The sequence below is a fragment of the Corapipo altera genome, unplaced genomic scaffold (genome assembly GCF_003945725.1).
Source record: "Corapipo altera isolate COAL_440 unplaced genomic scaffold, ASM394572v1 178, whole genome shotgun sequence".
NCBI classification, from domain to species: domain Eukaryota; kingdom Metazoa; phylum Chordata; class Aves; order Passeriformes; family Pipridae; genus Corapipo; species Corapipo altera.
Genome location: NW_020884983.1, coordinates 1225476 through 1250142, shown reverse-complemented (window position 1 = coordinate 1250142; position 24667 = coordinate 1225476). Strand labels below are relative to the sequence as shown.

At 42.7% G+C, this 24667-nt stretch overlaps 1 protein-coding gene across 1 annotated transcript in view; it reads left to right on the top strand.

Moving 5' to 3' along the window:
• The window catches only part of MKLN1 (muskelin 1), a 94045-nt gene that overhangs the window by 45336 nt on the left and 24042 nt on the right, over positions 1-24667 (top strand). Inside the window, exons 9-11 of the mRNA XM_027665964.1 lie at positions 4374-4486; positions 21109-21321; positions 23072-23293. Of these exons, the coding sequence (XP_027521765.1) occupies positions 4374-4486; positions 21109-21321; positions 23072-23293 (548 nt within the window). The remainder of the gene's footprint in view (positions 1-4373; positions 4487-21108; positions 21322-23071; positions 23294-24667) is intronic.

Here is a 24667-nt window from a genome sequence, read left to right as displayed (position 1 = left end):
AACAGAATTATAGACTATATAGAAATAATCCTGGTTTAAAAAAAAAATCTTGTGTTATGTCCTTCTTTTTTCAACTTCCAGCTTTCAGTTCATTAAACTAAAGCCTGCTGAAGTTTTCCAATGAGCCTGTTGTAGAAACAATAGCAAAACAACCAGGATGATTTCCTTGGGTCCCCATTTCTCTTCTTTTTGGCAAGTGAAACAGTTTTTTGAGGGGAAAATATTAGTGGGATGGTGTTTATCGATTTGTTACCTCTGTTCACTCACTGAAGTGCGACTGCTCTAATTTTGTTTGTACGTTATTTTGCTTTTCCTTTTGCTGGAAGGAGTTTTGTTTTCCTCCTTTTGTTGGATAAGGGAGAAGAAAGCTGTAGGTTGGGAACACAGGGAGATGCAGAGCCCTGGGCCCAGCGTGCCCATGGTATGTGTGGGCAGCACAGTGGAGACGACAAGGCTGGTTCAAAAGCAGCATGGAAAGATGAAAAAGATGAAGAGAGAGCAGCAGACATGAAGGATGCTGTTTTGCCTGAGGAAAACACTGTTATCCATAAGATATTTAAAGACAGGACTTGTGTACAAGATGAAGGGATCTCTGAAACAAAACACAGATGGCTTCTAAGCTCTGAAACACAAACAGCTGCTGAATCCTGGAGGTTACTCAACTTCGTGGTGCTTTCACATTTGAGAGGAAGACTCCATGCCTAGCCTGAAAAAAAAACTTGGATCCAGCCAACATCTCTGCTGAACTGTGGCTCAGAAACCGAGGGGTGTGATACTGCACAGAAATTTGGGTCTGGTTTTACATTTGTGCTCTAAGTGCCCCTGACAAAGTGGACAGTGCTGCTGGCACATGACTGAATCTGTGGTTCTGCATGGGGAAGTGATGTCTTTTCATAGAAAGCTTTTGAGATACCAGTGGTGTGTCCTTGTGGTGATGAAAACCAACCTCCTACTGGGCTGTGTCAGCAGGAACATGGCCAGCAGGTTAAGGAGGGGGATGTTCCTCTCTTTGGTCCTCAAGGCCACATCTGGAGTGTTCCTGTGCCCAGTTTGAACTCTCTGGGACCATAAGGATTGTGTCAAACTGAGAGTCACTGAAGAACCACCAAGGTGGCCAGGGCTGGAGCCTGTGATGTGTGAGGAGATGCTTTGGGAGCTGCTTTTTTGCAGCTGGTAGAAAAAAGGTTTGTGGGAGGGTCTCAGAGCTGTCTTCATGTAGCTGGTGGGGGCATGGAGGTGGCCACGCTCATTTTGGGGCAGGGGGGGGCAGAAGGATAGGATGAAGAGCAGGATGGGAAACTCCATATTCCAGATATTAGGAATAAAAAAAATGTAATGAAGATAATCAGTCATTGCAGCAGATCTGAGACTGAAATATCCATCCTTGGAGATACTCAGAGTTTAACTAAGTAATTCCCTGTGCAGCCTGGTCCTGCTGTGAGAAGTTTGGGAGGTGACTGATGGATCAGATGACTTGCAGAGGTGTTGTAGGTCCATAATTCTTTCATATTTCATGGAGAACTGTTCTAGCAGACACATGGAGATACCATTTGACTAAAGCATGTAGTTAGATATGTCACCAAGATTGGAATGTATTCGCTGTGCCTGTGTATTAGAAGGTAAAAAGGGAGGCTCAGGCACACCAAGCAGCTTTTGTCAGCCTGGCCAGAGCAATTTGCCATATAACAAACACCCTGGTGAGATGAGGGAGACCCACTGTACCAAAATCCCACCCAAGATTTCATCACATGGAGAAGGTGGAGTTAACAGACAACCCTCTTGGAGAACACGAGTTGAACCTGGACTGAAGCTGCCCCAGGATATTTAGTATTTCACAGGGGTTAGAGAAGGATACTTTACATACTTGTCTGAAAAATAAAAATTAATGAGAGATGGACAGGAAATATGTTGAATTCTGGGAACATGTGTCCTCTAATTTGAGGAGTGCCCTGGCACCCTTTAGTCATCCAGACAGTAAGGGAGGAGAAGAATTCAGATATTACAGAAACATTTTTGTCTGAGCAAGCAGTTTAGAAATATCCACAGAGCATATTTAATTCAAAGTGTTCAATTTGTATTCAGAAATAAATGTGGAGGAAATACGGTGAAAATGCTGGAGGAGAAATTTGACTTCCTAAACGTAGCTGGTGAAAGCTTTGGGTAAATATAATTGCTTTCATGTTTTTTCTTGTTGCCTTGCAGGTAGGTTTGAAAATTCTTCTCTGTCCCTGAAGCAGAATAGAGACTTGCTTTAATAAAGCAGCAACAATATTGCTGTGTTACACATTGCTTGGATACAGAGGGAGAAATCCTCTCCTCCTTGAGTTCCCCAGTGCTGCCAGAGTAGGAATAGTTATATTGGTGTGAGATTCCTGGGCTCCCTTCTGGCTGCCCCTCTCCTGTGTCTGGAGTTTGTGGTGTCTGCCCTCTTCTTTTGAGTATTTGCTGATATGTTGGTGAGGTGGGAATTACATCCTGGATCTGTCCTGGTTGGATCTCTGCATACAAGGCGGAAAAATAACCCTCCCATAAAATCTGAATTAACAGGTAGAACAGAAGGGTGATTCTGGTGGGGGAACATACTGAAGTCTGACTTTAAAAAAAAATTTGAAATCGAAAAAAATTTGAAAATCAACCAACTAAAACCGATCTCTGAATAAAACCAAACAACTAAAACCAATCTCTGAATAACACCAAACAACTAACTTTTTCCTTATAACATGGGAGAACCATTGCAAAATTTAGGAGAACTATGAAAAATTATTTTCTTGACGTAACCAGCAACTGTTGCATTTATACATTAAAAAAATGCTCCTTTTCAGTACAGAAACTTCTTATAAAATATGTATATAGCTCTGCAGTAAGGCATAAAACCAAAAAATGGTAGTCACTGGGTCTAGATAGTGATGGAACCTTTCTTTGGCGTGAGCTACAGTTTTCCATCATGATGGAAATGGAGCCTGGCACAGTGGTGGTGTCCCCTTGTGTTCCCAGTGTCACTCTGGGGATGCTCTTGGTGGCACCAGCTGGGTGGTTGTGCTCCTCCCTCACTGCTCACGGGCTGTTTCACTCTGTCAGCTTGGTGTAGGTAACTCTCAGAAGCTGAGTTTTCATCAGATTCATTCAGGTTTGCTATTAAATTTCATGTGAGCCAACAAAGCCTTTCCAGGCAGGCCTGACGTTTTGGCAAGGCCCCAGGAGGATATTTAGCCCGTGCCAAATCTTTTATTTTTCTCAGCTATCAATGAAGCTGTTGTGGTGATGTGGGTTTTGTGAGCTGTGAGAATTTATGTGCACAAAGGGACCTGCTCTTTGCAGGGAACACTGGGAGCCCTGAGTCCAGGAGGAAGGGTAATTAAAGTTAATGAACCAGGGTAACCTTTCCATGGTGATGACCACTATCCTGATGGTAGGTAAGGGTCAGGGACTGGTCCTATTTTGTAATCCTGCTTCTAACTCTGCTGTTTAATTGGTGTTGGATTAAAAATTGGCCATTACCTCCATAATAGGAGTGGTTTGTGGATTTTAAAGGACTTTTTCAAAGCTCTACAGGTCTTGAGGGGCTTGTTCTTCTTGGACTTGGCTTTGTGTTATGTTTTAATGCAGTCCAAAAATGAAGTATTTTCAGCATTTGAGACTAGATAGTGATGTTTCTATAATGGGAGCAGTTTAGTTATCTCTCTATGGCAGAACAGAGACTTTTCTTAAACACTTCCCCTGTTCAGAGGCTTCATCTGGTTTTATCGGTGAGTCTGAGAATCCTTTGGTCTTGCTGTGCATGGAGCAGTTGTGGGTTTGAGGTGACAGGCCTGAAACACTGACTTTAACTCTTCTACTTACTTGCTTTTGTGCCATCAGGTAAGTTCCTTTATGCAAGGCTTTTCCCTTCAAGAGGATTTCATAATTGAAGTAAATTTTTCTTTCTAAGGGATAGACTAAAGAGAAAAACTTTGCTGCTCCTATCTCAGAAGTCTTGGTGATGTATAAATCTTGCACCAGACAGGGTACAAGCTGAGATGTCATTGATAGACTAAGTGCACAGGATCCAAAATGTTAAATATTGTTCATTTGTCTGTCTGGAATTTTAATCAGAAGGCTGTGGGTTTGATTGCCTCTTATGTAAATGTAGAAATAGAAAATGACTCTGAGAACTGGCTGACTATCAATCTTAAAAACTTCCATTACTAAACCAAACCACATTTCTTTGTCTTGGTGACTGGTTCTGTTCAAAAAGGAACAGCGTTTTAAGTAAAAATTGGTTAAATTACTCTTCTGATAGTTTGTCTGTTTGTCACAGGTGTTTTGTAGGTATTGACCTGTTTAAAGATGTTTTCTTCAGATAACATTAACATGTCCTTCCTTTTTTTTGACAGAAACTGTTTATTTGTTTGGTGGCTGGGATGGAACTCAGGATCTGGCTGATTTCTGGGCGTACAGTGTGAAGGAAAACCAGTGGACCTGCATATCCAGGGATACTGAGAAAGAGGTAAGTTCTGCAAACATCCATAATGTTAAAAATACATGAGTTGTTACCCGGGAAAGTACCCCTTCTGAAGTGCTTGTGTTGAAGTGCAGCTGCAGTGAGAGCCACAGAGTTCAGACCTTCAAGTTCTGAAGACTTTTGAAATGCTTACATGGGGAAAATGTGAGCTGGCTGTGGCTTTGAAGTGTTAAGATTCCTGGAGGGGAAAGGTTTGTTTCTCAAAAGCAGAACGATCGGCCAAAAAATCAGCTCAGCGAGTGGAACATGAGTTAAGTAATTTTATATGGCTGAACAACCAGACTTATCACAGAATCACAGGATGGTTTGGGTTGGAAGGGACCTTAAAGATCATCCAGTTCCAACCCTCCTGCCATGGGCAGGGACACCCCCCACTAGAAGGTTCCAAGAAGAACTTGGTAAGAAACCTCTCAGACCCGATGCTGGTGTTGAGCTTCAGAAACAAATTGTTTATTTTTTTAGCTTCTGTCAAAAAACGAGTCGAAAGGGACAACTAATGGATGGAATTCTAGAGAACAGGGGTAACAGCCAAAGGCTACACAACCCCAAGAGCTTTCGTGGAATTAATTTGGGCCATTTTCTTTGGCCCGTTTTGCTCAGTGTTTGACGTATGAAAACTGAAATGAATGTAGCTTGGGTTATAGGAGGTAACAAAAAAAAAAAAAGTCCAAGAACTTTGGCTTCTACAGTTCATTTTACTGTGCACTGTGAAATGTCCAAGTTTTGTGTCGTTATTGTGTCTTGAGTTCGTTACTTGTTTTGTCAGAGCATAACTTCAGGAGATTCTTGCAACCTCTTCGTGAGGGTGTGGAAAAATTCAAGAATCCATCACTTTTTGAGAAATTCATGAGTTAATTTCTTCAACTATTTGAAAAAAAAAAAGTGTAAAAATGTCTCATTTCTCATTTGTGTTTTCCCAGTTTCTTGTCATGGCTAATTTTGTGAGCTTCCGTACGAGATTAAATAACTCTTTAATATTGTCATTTTTTTCCCCAGCAAAGGTTTTTAGAGGTTGCAGTCAAGTAGGACAAAGAGCCTGTGCTGAAAAAAAAAAAATAAAATCTCACAGTGAGGCACTTCCTGTTGCCTTCAAATCTGTTTTGTAACATCCTTTACAAAATGGGCAGTAACAAAACTGAACGTGATACTCTTGACTTCTGTCGTAACAGAGATGTGTAAAGGTAAAATTTTTATATTTATGTACTGTTTAGTACATACATTTGTTGTGCTCAGGATGGAATGAAATAGGGCCTTCCTGAAAAGGGGTTACTGTGTTTTCTTCCTGCACAAACCAGTGTGGGTCAGTCTGGTGTTTAAGGGATTCATTTCCTTTCTTACTGGGGTCCTGCTGCGTCAAGTTGAGTTTCTGTAAAGCTTAGAAGGTCTGGCTGGGATGGTTTCACCTCAAGTTCCTCAGGCCTGACTCTAGCAGGGCTGACACCAGGTTGGGAGGAAGGAGGGATACACAGAAGGAGGGTTGTGGAGGAGACACAGTAGAAGAGATGTGAGCTGATACAATGAAGAGGCTATAAAGGGATTTTGGAGGGAAAAAAGTTACAGGGTGTAATGGAAGATCAGGAAACCCAAATGGAAGATGGGAAGGGTCTAGGAGTGAGAGGAAGGAAGATAGAGGAATTTTTAAAGAGTGGAGGATAGTTGAATGTATTGAGGATGTACTTAAAAGAGAAAAGTGTGAAGCAATGGGGGTGACTTTAGAAGGGGAATTCTATAAGGACTCTTTGTGACAAGCTTGAGAGGTGGGCCCGTGGAGTTCAGCAAGGCCAAGTGCAAGGTCCTGGATGTGGACTGGGGCAATCCCAGGAACAAATAGAGACTGAGCAGAGAATGGATTAAGAGCAACTCTGAGAAGAACACCTTGGGAGGGGTGTTGGTGGAGGAGAAGCTCAACATATCTCGACTGTGTGCACTCACAGCCCAAAAAGCTCAGTCACATCCTGGGCTGCACCAAGGGAGGGGATTCTGGCCCTCTGCTCTGCCCTGGTGAGACCCCACCTGCAGAGCTGCCTCCAGCTCTGGGGGACCAACATCAGAAGCTGCTGGAGTGAGTCCAGAGGAGGCCACAGAGATGCTCCAAGGACTGGACCCCCTCTGCTCTGGAGCCAGGCTGGGAGAGCTGGGGGTGTTCACCTGGAAAATAAAAGGCTCCAGGGAGACCTGAGAGTCCCTTCCAGGGCCTAAAGAGGCTCTGAGAGAGCCAGAGAGGGACTTGGGGCAAGGGCATGTAGTGACAGGACAAGGGGGAATGAGTTTAAACTGAAAGAGAGTAGGTTTTAAAGGGATATTGGGAAGAAATTCTTCCCTGTGAGGGTGGGGGGGCCCTGGCTGTCATGGTTTGACAGGTTGCCCGGAGAAACTGTGGCTGCTGCATCCCTGGAAGTGTTCAAGGCCAGGTTGGATGGAGCTTGGAGCAATGTGGTCTAGTGGGAGGTGTCCCTGCCCATGGCAGGGAGTTGCAACTTAGATGACCTGTAAGGTCCTTCCAACCCAAACCATTCCATGATTCTGTGATATGATCTGCAGTGTTGTTCAGAAGGAGACCTGCTGAGCCACAGTCCAGGGGTTTCGTGACCTACTGAGATACAGTGCTTGGAAGCCAGCAGTGGGGTGCTTTGTCTTTTTTTTTTTTTTTCTTTTTTGTGTGTGTGGCTTTTTTTGTTCTTGTCGTTTTTTTTTTTTTTATTTTTCCCCCCCCAAAAAAATCTGGGTAAAACCTGATTTAGAAATGAAAAGGTCAATCTCAAATGCTGAGAAGAAAATTCAAAAACAAAACCTCCAGATGTTTCTCTAATAGGGACGTAAACTGTTCACAAACAATTTGCAAAAAGGAAATGTCTGTTGACGTGGAATTTTAAAAAATATTCAAGGTAGATTCCAGTAGAGCTTAATATTGCTGTTTTGTTGTATTGTGCTGGTTCTACTTCTGGCTCTTTTGTTCTAATTAATCAGTGACAGTGGTTAAATTAGGCATTCAATAATTTAAGCTTGGGCAAGAACAGAATATGGTAAAAATTGTGTCTTATCCAATGTTATTGTGGGGATAATGCACAGGAATGCTTTTGGGATAATGGTACCAGAGCTTCTGTTGCAATGCATCTTGAAAAGGTTGTGTGACTTTAGTGTACACTTTTGCTACTGTTTTTCAAAATTTGCCAGTGAGGTCTCTCTTTGTCACCTGTTGTTGCATTTGTCTTTTTTAACAGACCATCAAAGCTAATTTTCCATAACTGTTTTTCACAGAATCATTGAATAGTTTAGGTTGGAAAAGCCTTCTAAGACCATCATCTCCAACTGTCAACCCAGCACTGCCAAGACCACCACTGACCCCTGTCCCCAAGTGCTGCATCCACATGGCTTCTAAATCCCTCCAGGAATGGGGACTCCACCCCTCCCCTGGGCAGCTGTGCCAGTGCTTGACAACCCTTTCAGTGAAGAATTTTTCCCTTATATCCAATCTAAACCTCTTCTGGCACAACTTGAGGCTGTTTGCTCTTGTCCTGTCCCTTGTTCCCTGGGAGTAGAGCCTGACCCCCACCTGGCTCCCCCTTCCTGTCAGGGAGTTGCAGAGAGCAAGAAGGTCCCCTCTGAACCTCCTTTTCTCCAGGCTGAGCAACCCCCAGCTCCCTCAGCCACTCCTCATCAGACTTGTGCTCCAGACCTTCCTCAAGCCTGCATCCTTCCAAGGAGATGCTCCATGGAGCATCTCAGGACCTCTCAACTTACCCTCAACTTCTGTCTCCTCTGTGGGGTCTGTGACAACTCTCTGAATCAGTTGGCACGAGGCACAGCTAAAACATGTTTAGTTTGAGCCTTTAAAGTTTTTTACCCCAAACCAGGGGGAATGTTGTGACAAATGCCGTTGTCTCTGAGGTTTATTAGAGGTTGTATATCAGCAGACCTTTTCAGGACTAGGAAATAAATAGTTTTGAAAAAACAAACCTTGTCATTCCTTGGGCATTTTGATTCTAGGCCAGTGTCAGTTAATAGAGAAACTTAATGTGTGTGTTTTGGCGTCTAATATTTCTGGTTTCCAAGCAGCAACTTTCTCTTTTGAAGAGTAATTTAGTGAAATTCAGCACAGGAGGAGAGTTTTAAGTCTAGGAAAAACTTCCTTTGGTGTAAATTGATAATCATGTGGATTTTGAAATAGGATCAAGATGCTGAGGGATATTGATGCCTCTAGAGATGAGATAAATGAGACTAAAGCAAGGATGATGTTGACATACTTTGTATGGCACTGCCATTCTTGTACCTTGTTTTAGGATTTTCTGGAGACAAGAGATGGGGGATCTTCCTTCAAACAGTGTCACTACATCAACTGGTACCTTCTGTGGTGCTTATTTGTAAATACAGTATGTTGACTCATCCTCATTCTGGCTTCTTCAGAGGGAAAATCCTGCTCACAAATCAGCTCTCTGAAGGACATGAAAATTGTGTCAATGGGTTAAATTCAGGTGACACTGTGTTTCTCTCAAAAAGTGAAGGTCTTGTCATGGTTTAACTGCTTGAGAGGATAAATCTTTCCTCACAATGAAAGAAAGTATAGGTCAACAAGTGCCTCCTGTTCAGTAGGTTCAAAATGATCTAGAAAATGGGTGTATTTTGAGGTGACAGTTTGCAGTGAACACCAAGTGCTTTTCCAGGATGCTGCAAGTAAAAGCTGACAAGTGTAGAAAGATCTGATGGTGAGAGCCAGGGGGAAATTCAACTGCTATTGTATTTCCAGTTAAATTTTCTCCAGTCTCTGCATGCATTTCTTTACATTTGTTGACATGGATGAATTTACCCAAAGCTTTCAGTGTCATATTACCACAGAAGTAAGAGTTTGTGACTGATCTGTTGGGTGTGATGGAGCAATACATGAGCTTATCTATGTCAGGCTTTTACCCTGTGCTGTTTTAAGTGTAGGAATTGAACTAGTCTCAAATATTGACTTCTTCCCACAGATGGTGATACAGTTTGGAAGACACTTTAAGTAACTTGAGGGTTTTTTTTGTTTCAAATATTGTGATGTTTACGGACTCGAGATCTAATACACTGAGTGTGCCATGTCCTGCTGCTGAGCAGTTCCAGTTGTACAGATGCTCAGCTGAACGAGATGCCTGGTGCCACAAAAGCACATAGGGAGAAAGCAGCTGTCCCTGAAAGAAACTTGGATACTGCAGACATACCTCGGAGCCAACTTCCTAAATAGTGCAAATGCCTACAAAAGTGGGGACAAAGACGGCAGATGCTGAAGTGAACCAAGTGAAAAGTATCCCAGGCTGATCCTAAATATCGCAGGCTAATGGCTTATTTTCCTCCCTGCTTAGTAGCATAATGGTTTTAAAATGTTCTAAGCCAGTATTCTTTCAAGAGAATGTTAGAGAGAGACTTTCAGATATGCCTGACTGACGTCTCCAGTGATTTCTACTTAGGCAGCCTAAAGCAAAAACACCCCGTTGAGGGAGCAGCACCTCAGTTTTTTATTTATTTATTTTAGAATAAACTTTTTGGAAAGGTTTTCAACTTTTAAAGATAACTTATGTGCTTATGCTACCTTATGTGCCTAAGGAGTTCTGTCCTCTTAACCCTGGTTTATTTGTGTTTGTTTGGTTTTTTTTTTAACTTTGACATTTTTTTAGAGAAAAGATCATCCATATTTGAAAACAGCTCCGGGTCTTAAGTTATTCAGTTCCCTCACTTAGGTGCCTGTAGTTCTTGCTTCCAGCATGAAAAAAAGCCCAGAAAACCAGCCAAATTTCAGTTACTCCTCACACCAGGTGTTTGAATGAGTGCAGGTCCCTTTCCTCCACATGCTGGTGTTGAAGTCACGCTCATGGAGAAAGGAGTATTAAATAAATGGATTGTGCCTGGTGTTCTGGAGGTTGCACAACTCTGGCAGTCCCAGAACTTGTGTGTGCCAGTCTCCAGATTACATCTGAATTTCCAAGTCATCATAAAGCCTTCAGCTGCAAAGTAAAACTGCTTTTAGTCCTTGAAGTGAAGCGTCAGGCAGAGCTGATTTGTGGCATTTATGTCCCGATAAAAATCACCACTTCAGCTGCAGCTTATGATGAGTTTAATGCTCTGATCCCTGGTCTGGAATGGAACTTTATTTTACTTATGTGACTTTATTAGGACATTATTGCATCATCCTAATGCATATTGCAGTTCCCTGTAAATTGTAGATGAGGCAGTGTGCAGTCCTGCTCGGGTGGCTGCGGATCCATCTCAGGGAAGAGGACGTTATTCAAATGTTTGAAGTATTACAGAATTTTCAGGTCAAGATTTAGTGAAGAGGTTGATGCTGGTACAGGGAATTCTGATTTATATCCTTTTGGCTTTTGAAGACACAGAAATATGCACCTGTAAGATGAGCCAGCTGGAATCCCTGGACCCCCAGCATTTCACACTGAAGGGATGAAGAAAAAGGATTTGAAAGAAACAGGAGAGTATGTGGAGGTAGAAGGTGGGAGGAAAGCTTATTGTCTTGCCAGCAAAGTGAAAGTGGCTTCACACACCAGTAGACTTCACCTTGGGAATAGTCTCTTATTTCAGCTGCACTGAGAGAGACTTTTGTTACATTAACACTCTTCAAGCTGTTCAAATACTGAAATCCCTAAAGAAATATCAGTTATCCCAAGATGGTAATACAGGGGAAGCAGTCTCAAGTAGTAGCATTGACAAATCCTTCACTAAATTCTCTGCATAATTACATGCTTGAAAGTATAGTAAGTTTTCGTGGACCTTGCTTCTGAAGCATTTCAGCCACTGGGTTTTGGAGTTAATTAGGGATTTGAGCTTTCTGGACTGTCTCGAGACTGGCAGAATGGATGATGCATTGATGTGTTGGGTTCTCAGACCTACCTGAAAGAGCTTAGTGTGTTTAATAGGGCTTAATCCTTGAATTTTCCAAGGCTTGCATGTGATGGATTTGTTATTGGTACATATTGATACGGTATTCAGGAACTGTTGGGCTCTGGGAGATTAAACAGCCACTTCTATGACTTTCTAACACCTTTGAGAGCAAACTACTCTCTGTCTTCGCTTTGTCACAAACATCTGAGAGCCTGTGGCACTCAGAAGATTTAGACTTTAATGTTTGTCTGTCACCAGCTTTTCAAGGACAATTAATTAAAAAAGAAACCCAGACAACTTCTAAAATTGTAACCTTGCTGCACCCTGGTCTTTGTGGCTAAACAGTTTATAAAGGACTAGTTAATTGTTTTCAGCCTGCTGGTCTGTGAGTGGGACTGAGGATCAGCATCTGTGGAAAAATCTCTCTTGGCTGGACCTTTGCTGGCCATTGTTGCTGGTAATGAGAGGACAGCGTGACCTTGTGGTTCATGCAAGACTGACCTCATTCAACATCCTGCAATTGTTAATGGAGTTACTTAAACTGGGCACACGAGGGACGTTGTCCTGAGGGCCCATCCTGGAGCTGGTGAAACCTGTGGTTCTCTAGTGGGTCATCTCTTAGATTTCATCAATGTTGCTGAAAGCAAAGCTGAGCAGTTGATGTGGAGCAAACTGTGATTTACTTGATAAAATTTAAGACGTTATCGTTTTTTTTTTTCACATTTCATCAGTGTTAGCAGTTAATGGCTTGCAGGTAAATTGTCCCTTCTGTTAGATATAGCACAGAATTTATGTCCTTCTGCTGCAAGGTTTCAGCTACTGCTCTTGTTTGCATTTGTAAGCTGAATCACTTAGACTGGATGACTTACTTTTGACTGTAAACTAAAGCCTAGACAAGACCTTCATACACGTTCCTGTCGCCTTCTTCAAATAAATTAAAGAGTCACAGAATGGTTTGGATGGGAAGGACCTTAAAGATCATCCACTTCCACCCCTTGTTGTAGGATAGGCCCACCTTCCACTATCTTAGATTACTCCAAGCCCCATCCAACCTGGCCTTGAACACTTCCAGGGATGTGGCAGCCACAACTGCTCTGGGCAACCTGTGCCAGGGCCTCACCACCCTCACAGTGAAGAATTTCCTCCTAACATCTAATCTAATTGTCTCCCCTTTTGGGTTAAAACCATTCCCCTTTGTCCTATCACTATCCCCTTCTGTAAAAAGTCTCCCTCCATCTTTTTTATAACCTCCCTTCAAGTATTGAAGGACCACAAATTATTTCACACTATTTGCATACTTGAAGCTCTGGGAGTTTTTTCCTCTTTCCACTATTCCACTTGCTTGTAAGATGTCTTGGTTTACTGCAACATGAGATCCACTGTGTTATGCCTTGCTGGAAGGCTTTGATGATACCTTGGTGTGAGAGCAGAGGGCTCAGAAGGCCCAGGAATGTGGCTCCCTGCACTGGCATCACCTGCCAAAGTTGTTTCTGCACTGTAGGTGAGCTTGTGCAGTACAGCTGTCAAAGGAGAGAATGTTGGTGCTGTGGAAAGCTCAGTTCTGAGGACACACTTTGTCTTTAGAGGTGCCTTGATCAGGGCACATCAGAAGCCAAAAGATCACATGCTAGTTCATTCCTTTATGAAAATACTCTGAAATGAGTTATTCCTGCAGGCAGGCTGGCAGGGAGGCTAAAAAATAACAATTTCATGGGAATAGAACATTAAGCATCTCTCCGTTTTCACAGCAATGTTCATGTGCTGCGCTGAGCCGTGATAAACCTGTGCTGATCCCTGAGGGATGGAGCAAACACTTGGAGTAAATTCTTACGTAGGACTGGAAGGGAAGGACTCTCATGGGTCATCAAATCCAGCGCTGTCATAAGGATCGTGTCGTATGATCTCTGAGCCTGATCATTTGACTTATAAGCTCATTGAACCGCCTTTCAAAAATAGAACATCAGGCCATTTATTTTTTTAATTCTAATTTAAGCAGGGAAGGTCTCTCCGTGGAAGGCTCAGCTCAAGGCCGCCAAGAATCAACAGTGAGAAATTAGGACTATCCCATATGTGCGTGTGCTTTTATAGGGAGGAGGGGGGGGAAAAAAAAGCTTCATCCTGTTTAATTTTTTTTGTTTTGTTTTGTTTTCCCACCTTACAGAGATGTGCACACAAAACTGTGTGCTAAAAGCTGCCTCTGACTTTAATCTGCTCCATCATGTCTGAGTCAGATGCCCAGAAAGGACTTTGCTGGTAAATCTATCCCGTGGCATCGCTGTAGGAGGGCACCCGTAAGCAGATTAACCATAGCTCAAATACTGTGTCAACTGCCTGACCGAGGTGGCTTCTCTGTCTTAGCTGTGGATAGACTTATTAATGGTTAATTATAACTTTTTTATATCCAAATCTAATATTTTCATTAAGACACTTAACTCTCTTGTGTGAGAAACTGTGTAAATCCATGGCTTTCCAGTGCTGGTCCTGGGGAGTTTTAAGCATCGTGGTTTTTAGCCAGTTTCTGATTTATTTATTAGACTTCCCTAAATATTTATTGGCAGAACATAGTTTATATGTAACAGGTTGCCCAGAGAAGCTGTGGCTGCCCCATCCCTGGAAGTGTTCAAGGCCAGGTTGGACAGGGCCTGGAGCAACCTGGGATAGTGGAAGGTGTCCCTGCCCGTGGCAGGGGGTTGGAATGAGATGATCTTTAAGGTCCCTTCCAACCCAAAACATTCTAGGATTCTGTGATATTCTTGCCACTATTTATAAAGGTAACAGATATTCCAGCTTACTTTTAAGACTGCTGTACCTGCTATAAATAATATTCCTTGAGAACGTGCAAGTTCATAGAATCCTACAAGGGGGGGAGAAGAAGTCTTTACAAAGTTAGAGAAATTATTTTGGTCAGTTGTGACCATTAACATTTATCATAAAATCACAGAATGGTTTGGCTTAGAAGGGACCTTAAATATCACAAAGTTCCAACCCCCTGCCATGGGCAGGGATACCTTTCACTATCCCAGGTTGCTCCAAGCCCTTTCCAACCTGGCCTTGAACACCTCCAGGGATTATTTGCAGAATAATTGCATGAATAGAGTGTACACTCAGCATCCAGGATATATTTTTTGGAGCTAAACTTCCATCTTATGCTCCTGGGAACGTTTGAGGTCCCAGTTCAGCCCTTTGCAGCATCTACCCCATGTGGCATCCAAAGGTTTTTAATTCTGGTGCTGGAGCTGTCAGGTTTTGGACATCAGATGGCATCAGGTGGCACTGATTTCTGCCATCATACAGAGCAGGGAGCTGGGATGTGCTATTTGTGGGAGGGTCTTGCCTGCTGAAGGAACCCTTAGAGATGGGTCTCAGCCCTGCCACGTGCCAGTGCTGGGCTGCCCTGGACATCAGCGTGGTTGTGATGCTCCTTTTGTGTGACTGAACATGCAGGACCCTCCTCCCTCTCCTGGCTTGGTGCTCCTGGCACGTGGTGGGTGATTTTGTGGGTGATAGGAACAATATATCAACCTCTGCTCCTTCTGCTTCATGGTGTGGGCTGATGGGCCATACAAATCCTCTATGCTACTGTAAAAAACCCAGTAGATAAAATGATTCTGTTATGTTTCTAGCACCCTTAGGTTATGAGAAACTTAAAATGCCTTCTGTGAGTAACTTGTATGTTGTGTATGGCTGCAGTTGTTTCTCTTGCTGAATTAAGTGCCCATCTAGAGCAAAGCAAGTCTTTGCTACAGCTCAGTTTAAACATTTTGGGAGAGCATTGACTGAAGACTGCCATTGATAAAGCACTAACAAGCTCTAATCTTAAAGCACATGGACTTGAATGAATGCCAAGAATAATATGCATTTCCTTTCATTTTCAAGATTGTGGGGAACTCTCCCTTTTTTCTCTTTTTTTTTTTTTTGGGGGGGGGGGGAGGATATGAATTATACTCCAAAACTAGGAAATGAGAGCAATTAATCTCTGCAGTTGTGTGTAGGCAGGAGGGACTATTTGTTGCATGACAGGCTGCACTCAGGACTGGAAACAAAGTAGGTTGTTTGTGTCTTTTTATGTCCTCGTCCTAGTTTGCTTTAGGACAAGAGCATTTACCTCATGACGCTTATTTTTGAACTTTATACTGGAGGCAGTGTTCACATTCCACTCAGTCTTTTACAGGACCAAGAGCGGAGAATTAGTCAGCTGTTCTTTGTTTTTATTTCCCTGACTCTTGAACATGGTCCAGGCTTGCTCCTGAGGTTTTTCATCTGGATTGGTCTGAATAAAACAGATTTTTCTTGCAACTGAAAACCCTTTATTTGCAAAAGGTTATGATAACCAAAAGAAACCAAGCTCTCCCGGTATTTGTTTGGGAGGGTGGGATGGGGAGTGGAACTGGTTCCCTGAGGTCATGTTCACATTAGAGGAGGTTCATAGGACATTTATTTAAAAACAAACCAAAAAAATGAAAGCTATCATGTTTGTGCCTTAGCAGAGCATGCCATGATGCTGTTGCTAAGATGATGCCTGCTGATTCTGGCATAAAGAGTGATTTGAGCAGCCCCTACCCTAAGGAGCTGAGTCCCAATCCTTTCTCTCCTGTATAGGAACAAATCAATTATTCCAAGGAGGCAGTGTTGTCTCTCGCTGCCGTTGTGTTGCTTTTTGAAAACGTTTTGTAAGTTAGTCCTTAAGTGGGATAATTGCTTTCAGCATTTGCAAGTTAAATGAAGAAAGCTCTAATTAGATTTTATAAAGTGGCTTAGCATGTTGAGAAGGCTTTTCATAAAGTATACTGTGTATTCACTTGGCGTTGCACAATTGAATTTCGTGTAGCACTGACGAAACCTAAAAATCCTATTTGACCCTGGGTGCTTAAAGGATTGAAAGCCTGTCTTAAGTGGTCCTGGCTATACAGACTCTCTTCCTTTCCTCACCAACCCACCCTCATCAGGGCATTTATCTGTGTTTTAGAGACCAGAGGAGTTGCGTCAAGACCAACCTGTTTGAGGAAGAGCATCAGAGCAGGGCATAAAGCTTGGGATTTTGTGGCACTTCCAAAGGGGGCCGTGGCACTTGCTGTTTAATCTGTCTTAGCTGTTATTGTGCTGTGCTGATTGTATGGTGGGGCTGGGTGGCACAGAGCCACTTTGTTCAGGTTAGTCCTGGCTCCGTGTGGGCACTTATTGAGTTCCCCAGAAACCCAGCAGTGCCTGTGCTCAGTAGGTTTTGGTATTGTTTGGTGTCCTGTAGGTTAGAAATGTGATATGCTAATGCTTTCCTGCTGCCATCTCAGCCTTGGCAGCAGCAGAGGCACTGGCCAAGGCAGCCTAACACATTGCTTGCCACCTGAATAAGAACTTAGCCTAGTCACAAGCCTCTTTCACGTGTGGTTTCTGCAGTGAGTGTGTGTGCCAGGAGCTTCCTGAGGAGAATCAGGAGTCCCCCAAACTGGTGTTTGTTCAGGTCCTTTGGGCACTGTTGCTGGCTGTGGCTTTACTAGAGTCTGTTTTATTGAAGATGAGCTCTGGGAAGTAACATCTCTGCTACCTCAGTCAGTCAGGTCACAAAGCTTCATCTGCAAAAGTGTGGGTTCCACGTGTGAACCACTTTGAGAACAGTTTGAAGAAACCAGATCTAAAGAAAAGTATTTAATCACAGAATCATGGAATGGTTTGGGTTGGAAGGGATCTTAAAGATTATCTTGTTCCAACCCCCTGCCATGGGCAGGGGCACCTTCTACTAGACCAGGTTGCTCTGAGCCCTATCCAACCTGGTCTTGAACACTTCCAGGGATGAGGAGTCTTGCACTGGTTTGTTATGAGTTCAGATAACCACAGAAGCAGATAAATGGCAACTGGTCAAAACTGTGATTTGCCTTCTGCTCTGCTTGTGAAGACTTCGGGGTGTTTGATGTTCTCTTGTGGTTACAAGCATGCAGGTAAAAATGTCTGTATTAGCTGCAAACATGTTTGGAAATCAGTATGTTTAGAGGAATAACAAGTACAGTAGGTACTTTTTGTGTATCTGCAGGGTTATTTTGGGTGATAAGGCCTGAATGTGAAGAAGGGTATAGAGATCTCTAGTAAGATCCACTCATCTTGGGACATCTATTCATGGGTTATCACCAACCATCATACTGGCAAGGAGGACAAAAGGTGGTTCTCCTGCTCTCTCACTACTTGATCTCTTCAGCTGTAGGTTAGAGTGAGTCATCTCTGTCATGGACCATTCTTCTCACTTGTTGCTTTTAAAGGATCACTTGTGGAATCAACAAACTTTCCCATGTGAATTTGGTGGGACACTCTGTCCATGACAAGTTGTGGCAGTGTGTTCTTTGTCCAGACAGACTGCTCTTGTAACCACATGGAGTGACATGTCTTTGGATGAACATTCACAGGCACTTGATTCATTCAACCACATGTGCCCTGAAGTGTTTTTAGTCATTTGCAGTGTCTCTGTAAATGGACTTTGTGTACCCCTTTGAAGTATGTTCATACTACAAGGAATTCCATGGTTGAGTAGCTCTCAAGTGAACACAGATTTGGCCTTTCCCCTCTTCTGCCTCAAATGTCAAACCAACGTGTACCACTGTTGATGGACTTATTTACTCATACTGGTAAACCTGTAGGCTCAGTAGGAAACTTTTGACAGGTTCCATGTGATGTTGTGAGTGGTGTGCAGGCAGAACTTCAGTTTTCTTTGAGAGCAGATTTTGAATCGGGTCAAGTTTTCTTTATTACAAGAGGTAGTTCTCACTATGGCAGGCTCTGTTCTTGAGTGAACTCGAGCTGATGAAGTTTGATGAAATGATCAATCTTAAAACCTTAATAACTCTTTAAAAAGGGAGCTATTACTGTGTGAGATGTGGTGTGGATATAATTCAAGAAAGTAGCTATTTATCCTTGATTCTTCTCTCATTTTAGAGTAGTCTTAGGAAATTCTTTTGTTTGTATGCTTGGTGTAGCAACTGTGTTGTTGTTGCCAGTGGCTTGAAATGGGTATTGTGTGTGAAGTGTCTCAGCCTCATGTCTGTACTCAGACAAATTTGGGTTGATGATGCAGCTTTTCTTGGCAAGGCAGGTCTGAAATGGCTACATTGGAGATTTATTCTTCAAACGGCCAAAGAACACGATTTGAGCAAGTTTGGGAGAATTTACTTTAGTACACAGAGAGATGAGGGAGTGGGGGATGATACTTAAATCATCTGGTTCAATTAAAAAACTGCAGTGACCTGACAGAGGGTCAGAAAGCCCAGGTGGGTCTTCACATTTCACCTACAGGGCAGCTGTGCCAAGGCAAATATGTGCTGGCTGGCAGAGGACTGGTGCCATATCCTTCAGTGTCCCAGCTGCAGGGCTTGGGATGGACTTTGCATACTGGGGTGACCTATTTGTGAGTCAGGGGCAGCCTTGCTGAATACACAAATTGGTGCTTCTCATGCAGAGAAACTGCCCCATGTGTTTGGAACAGGGTCCTCTGGAAGGTACTATTTTGTATTTTCTAGTAACAAAGTAAATTATGTTGTTGCCTTCCCTATCATCTTCCATGTGACCAAAGGCAATGAATGAGCTTTTACTGCATTTCATGGTACTATGGATTTTATGGTACTATTTCACTGCTATTAGTACTTTTTTTTTTTTCAGAAAAGAAAATTATCTTAATTACCACGAAGTAACTAATCCTCAAAGCTGTAATCATTGCTGACATAATACTTCATATTTACAAAATATGAACAATTCAGTTCACCTCTTCACTTTGTCTTTTGAGCTACTGTAAACAGTTTCCTGGAACCATTGTTTAATTGAGAAATTGAATTCTGTAAGATGAATAGTAAAGGCTTTTGACTAGAGAGATGTAATGCTTCCTTTCATGTTTTATCCAGTTTAGTGATGCACGTTCCATCAGGATACTTTAAATTTCAGTAGAATTGTTGGAGTGAAATGGTACAATTATGAAGATACATTTTTTTCATAAATCAGTAGTTGGGAACACATGGAACAAATATTCTGCTGATTATTTGTTGTGGCTTTAAGTTTCCTAATAAATGGTGAATTGCTACATTTGCCTACTTGTATAATCTTTATTTTTCTGTAGTTTTTAATAGATTATTTTTTATAGGACCATAGAACAGTTTAGGTTTGAAGGGACCTTAAAGATGATCCAGTTCCAGCCCCCCTGCCATGGGCAGGGACACCTTACACTATCCAAGGTTGCTCCAAGCCCTGGCCAACCTGGCCTTGGACACTTCCAGGAATTCAGGGGCAGCCACAGCTCCTCTGGGCAACCTGTGCCAGGGCCTCCCCACCCTCACAGGGAAGAATTTCTCCCCAATATCCAATTTAACCCTGCCTTCTGTCACTTTGAAGCCATTCCTCCTTGTCCTGTCACTCCATCCCTTGTCCCAGGTCCCTCTCCAGCTCTCTTGGAACCTCTTTAGGTCCTGGAAGAGACACTCATAGGTGTTCCTGGAGCCTTTTATTCTCCAGGTGAACACCCCCAGCTCTCCCAGCCTGACTCCAGAGGAGAGGGGCTCCAGCCCTCAGAGCATCTCTGTGGCTTCCTCTCGACCAAACCCAGTCAGGTCCATGTCCTTCCTGTGCTGTTGGACCCCAGAGCTGGAGGCAGCTCTGCAGGTGGGGTCTCACCAGGGCAGAGTAGAGGAGCAGAATCCACTCCCTCTACCTGCCCATCACACCTTTTGGTCTTTCATACTTCAGTCCTCTGCACTTCTTACCTTCCTTTATCACTTCAAATCTTCTCTGTGTTCACGTTGGTTTCCAGACTCTCAGGTCAGCCAGCCTTGTTCTGGCATCCTCGTTTGTGAAGTGCCAAAATTACACAAACTAAGCCTAAATAAACTATGGAACTGATCTGTACTCCTGATGCCATGTTTTTCCTTTGTCTGATATTTTGCAAGTAAGGCTCTGCACATCTTGATTTCTAGTATTTTTGAGTACCAGAATATCACTCCTCATGCTTCAAGATAAGTGTATGAAGGCCCTTAAAATTAGATTTGGGAGCAGAAAGGTCACTGCCCACTACTGTGTATCATCATCATAATGTCATTGAATAAATCACTCCTTGATTTAACTTGAGCACTCCTGTGTGGATTAGCCCATAATAATTTGTCAGGGGCACTCTCTGTGTTTCTCTTGAAGACCATGACTCAGGGCAGCTTTGCTTACCGTGGGAAACTTTCTTTTGGTTGGAGGCTGGAAGGGCCATATCTATTTGTGAAGGACAGGGAGTGCTTTTGTTACCTTCCCAGACCCATTATGGGATGTGATTGCTTGTGGGAGTGTCTGCTTATGATCTGTTAGAAAACAGCCTATTAATAAAACAGAGGCTCTTGTAATAGAGCACTTCTTAATCTTCTTCCTGTGTGGTTATTTATAGGCTGTGACATCTTAATTTGCCTCTCATGTGCATCAACTTCTGTTACTTTAAAAGTTCAAGTAGCTTTCACAGGCCTCTGAGAATCACTTCTGGAGGAAACTTTTCTAAGGAATCTGACAAAAAAGGTCCAAGTCACAAGTCTGTTGTGACAAGTGCATTAAGGTTTTTACTGGTGTCTTTCTAAATGACAAGTAATGGGATGTCTTCTTACAGTTACTTATGTATTAATCCTGTCTTTGATTACAAGCAGATTTTCCCGAGTTCTAGTTGCTGATAATACGTATTTGCCCTTAGTGACCTCCCTGGAGCGATATCAAATCTATGATTGTCTTATTTTTGTGGTCTTGTTCTCTCTTAGAGTGGTCCCAGTGCCAGATCTTGTCACAAGATGTGCATTGACATCCAGCGGAGGCAGATCTACACGCTGGGCCGTTATCTGGATTCCTCCGTGAGGAACAGCAAGTCCCTGAAAAGTGACTTCTATCGCTACGACATTGACACCAACACTTGGATGTTACTGAGCGAGGACACTGCAGCTGATGGAGGCCCCAAGCTGGTGTTTGATCATCAGGTCAGCCACGCTCACACTCCTCCTGCAAGGTCTCGGTGCTGGAGAGTCAGTTTTGATCTGTGATTTAGAAGTGCTGTACCAGGTAACCCAGAGAAGGGGTGAGGAGGGTGTGACGTGCCCTCAGTTAATTTCTGACAGCGTTGCTGTTTAATGCTGGTATTCTCATCAGAGTCAGAAGGATCATAAAAACCTTTGCAAACAAATCCATTTTATTAAGACACGTTTTATTAAAGCTCAAAGCACGATTCATCTGGTTTTAATCAGCCTCCTTGAGCTGGGTTTGCAGATCTGCCGTCTCGACGCCATTAGGGAGCAACTTGGAAAGCTGTGCTTGGTACCTTTGGAATAATATTCCAAGCAGGCTGCTGGAATGAGGCCAGCACAAGAGCAGGATTCCTTCAAATTTGGTTATTCCTTCAAATTAAGTTATGCTTAATGCTTTGTCACAATTGAAACACCTTAGAGGAGTGGCTGCTAATCCCTTAAAAAGCCACACCTGTCCACGTGTGCAGACTGACAACTCCTTTACTTATGTTGTGCGTTCACTGGCTTTTGTCTACTGGAAAAAAGGTATTTTGTTCTCAATTGATTCTGTTATAAAGCATTGCCAAGAAACAGCACATCAGGGCTCATTTTTAAGGCAGCCCAAGATGTGTTTTATTGGTCCTGGCTGTTTCGTAACCAAAGCTGTTGTTTGCCAGCACAATGTGCCTTTCTGCTGACACCGAAAATTAAAGATACGCCATGTCTGCAGAACAAAAACCAATCAGTCTTTCTGTTCTATTAATAAAAAGTACCAGTCTCCAGGTGTTGGGGAAGAGGCACAAGGAAATTGTCAGCTGGCAAGGCCACTCTGGGTACCTTGTTTGTCTCCTGAAATGGCTCCTTTTTTCCCCTTGCCGTCTCCTGTGTCCTCACTAAATTCTTTATCAATCTGCAGCTCTTCCTCTCCTCTCCCTCAGCACCTACTGCGATAGCAGTTTTTATTTAACCTTCAAAAATGTGCTGCAATAGAGGTGTTTTGTGTAGGCTTTGCTGAGTAGCATCTCTATCTTACTGTAATCTTGTCTGTTGGTTTGCTTCCCCCCCTCCCGTGTTTTGTAATGCTCTGTCTGAAAAACATCACCTGGAGTCAGGGAGTTTGGTTTGATTTGTGCTGCAGTGCTTTTCTTGTGTGCCATAAACTCAAGTCAGGCTTGGGGGTAAAACATATTTCTGCTGCAGTCCCATCAGGAATCCTTGGCTGGGTTTATGCCCCTTTGTGTTCAGGTAATGGGGGTAACAGTAAAAGTGTGCTGGGGATGGAATCAGTAACAAATCACAGGCTGATTTGTGCATCGACCGAGTGGTGGGCAGTGAATTAGCAGGGATTTTGAATTTTTCCCTGGCACAGCCATTGCCAAAGGTGATAATTCTGTTAACTCTCTGGCTGAGGATCCTTGTGAAAGACTCTTAAAATATTTTTCCCTGAAATCAGCAGCTAGAGATAAGTTTTCGTAGGTGATAAAGGGTACGCTTATTTTTTTTTTCCTTATTAAACAGCACATAGAAATGACATTTTAAATTAATTTTATGAGATTGATACCTGACAACCATGCAGATGTGTGTTCTTCCCTGTTTGTTGGAGGCTCAGGAGATGTGCAGAGTGCTAACTTAGGTATGGCTTGCAGAAAAGGAATGTTTAATCTTAAATCTCAAAGTGTTTACGTTTCCATGTGCTGGCTTAAAACTGCTTCTCTGGTCCTTGCAGATGTGTATGGATTCTGAAAAACACATGATCTACACCTTTGGAGGCCGAATCCTGACCTGCAATGGCAGTGTGGATGACAGCAGAGCCAGTGAGCCACAGTTCAGTGGGTTGTTTGCTTTCGACTGCCAATGCCAGACATGGAAACTTCTGCGAGAGGATTCCTGCAATGCTGGACCCGAGGATATCCAGTCCCGGATAGGACACTGTATGTTGTTCCATTCTGTAAGTATCCACGCCCTGCTTTGATTGATGATGCCTGACTTTTAAGGAGAACATCTGCTTTTGATTTTTTCTTGCAAATTTGAAGCTCTTTAATTGCCTGAGGGGTGTGTTTGTCTCACTCAGTTCTGTGTTCGTGGACATTCTGGTGCTGCTTTGGTAAGTGCAGGGGGTACTAATTCAAGTCTTGGGGCTTTCATGAGTTCAGCTGAGTAATATTTCTAGTAAAAAACAAGGTGAGTTTTAATGAGTTAATTTTAGTGGAATAATAGTAAATAGGCCGGAAGGCTATGGTTCAATTTGACCTAAAGAATTGTTCTTTTTAAGTTGGTAGAGCAATTTAGAAGCTTCTGGTCTAATAGATACTCTTAGTGGAATGGGACTTAGTAGGTGTGCATGCCCATGGTGCTGAGCACTCAGCTGCAGTTTGTTGTCCTGAGCAGCTGTTGACAGCTGGGCACAGATGGAAAAACAGGCACTTCATCCAGAGCCTGACAGAAAAGCAGAGGAGTTGGTGGAGTGGGGTGTGCATAGCATTTTATTTAGTATTAGGCATTAAACCCCACTTTCCATTACCTTTCCAGCTGTGTTCATCAACCACATGTTTATTTAAGAGAAGAGAGTTAAAGAGGAGAATTCAGGAGATGAGAATTAAAATTAATGTTGTGACATTATTTACTGATACCACCAATTTGAGACCCACCAATTTGAAGAAATTACTGAGTTTGTTTCTCTTTCCCTTTCCAATGAAAGATCAGAATTTTTAGAGTGAATACTGGGCTTTCAGAGCCTTCAATTTTATTTTGGTTTTGAATAGCTCTTTAAAATCTGATGAAAAACATATTGCAACACGAAATTCTGCACAGGCACCTGAGGATCTTTCCAGTGTGTGTCTGTGATAAATGTAAGAATACTGGTTTCTGTAAGCACAGGTTGTGGAAGTTTAAGTCCTTTTCTGTTTTCTCAACCATTTGAAAGAATAATAATCTGCCTCTTACAGACTTTCCACTTGGCAAACTTGAAAGAAGTAATAAACCTGTTATTCTTGGCTTTCTGCTTGCCATTTGCCTGTTCTGAACTTAGTTATGTGCTGGTACCTGGAGGGTGTCTCTTGTTCCTGTCCTGTTTTTAACAGTGAGGTTATGATCTGATGGGTTTTAGACACAGGGACTGTTAATTCTTTAATATTAAACTTGAAAGATGAATTGGTGTTATAATGTTCTGGAGTTAAAGCTGGATGAGACAGGGCTACAGTAGTTACAGTGATTTTAAACTTAGGAGAAACATCTCAGGAGAAACACCTCTATTCTTCTTTGATTAATTAATTGCTACCCCATCCCTGGAAGTGTCCAAGACCAGGTTGGACAGGGCTTGGAG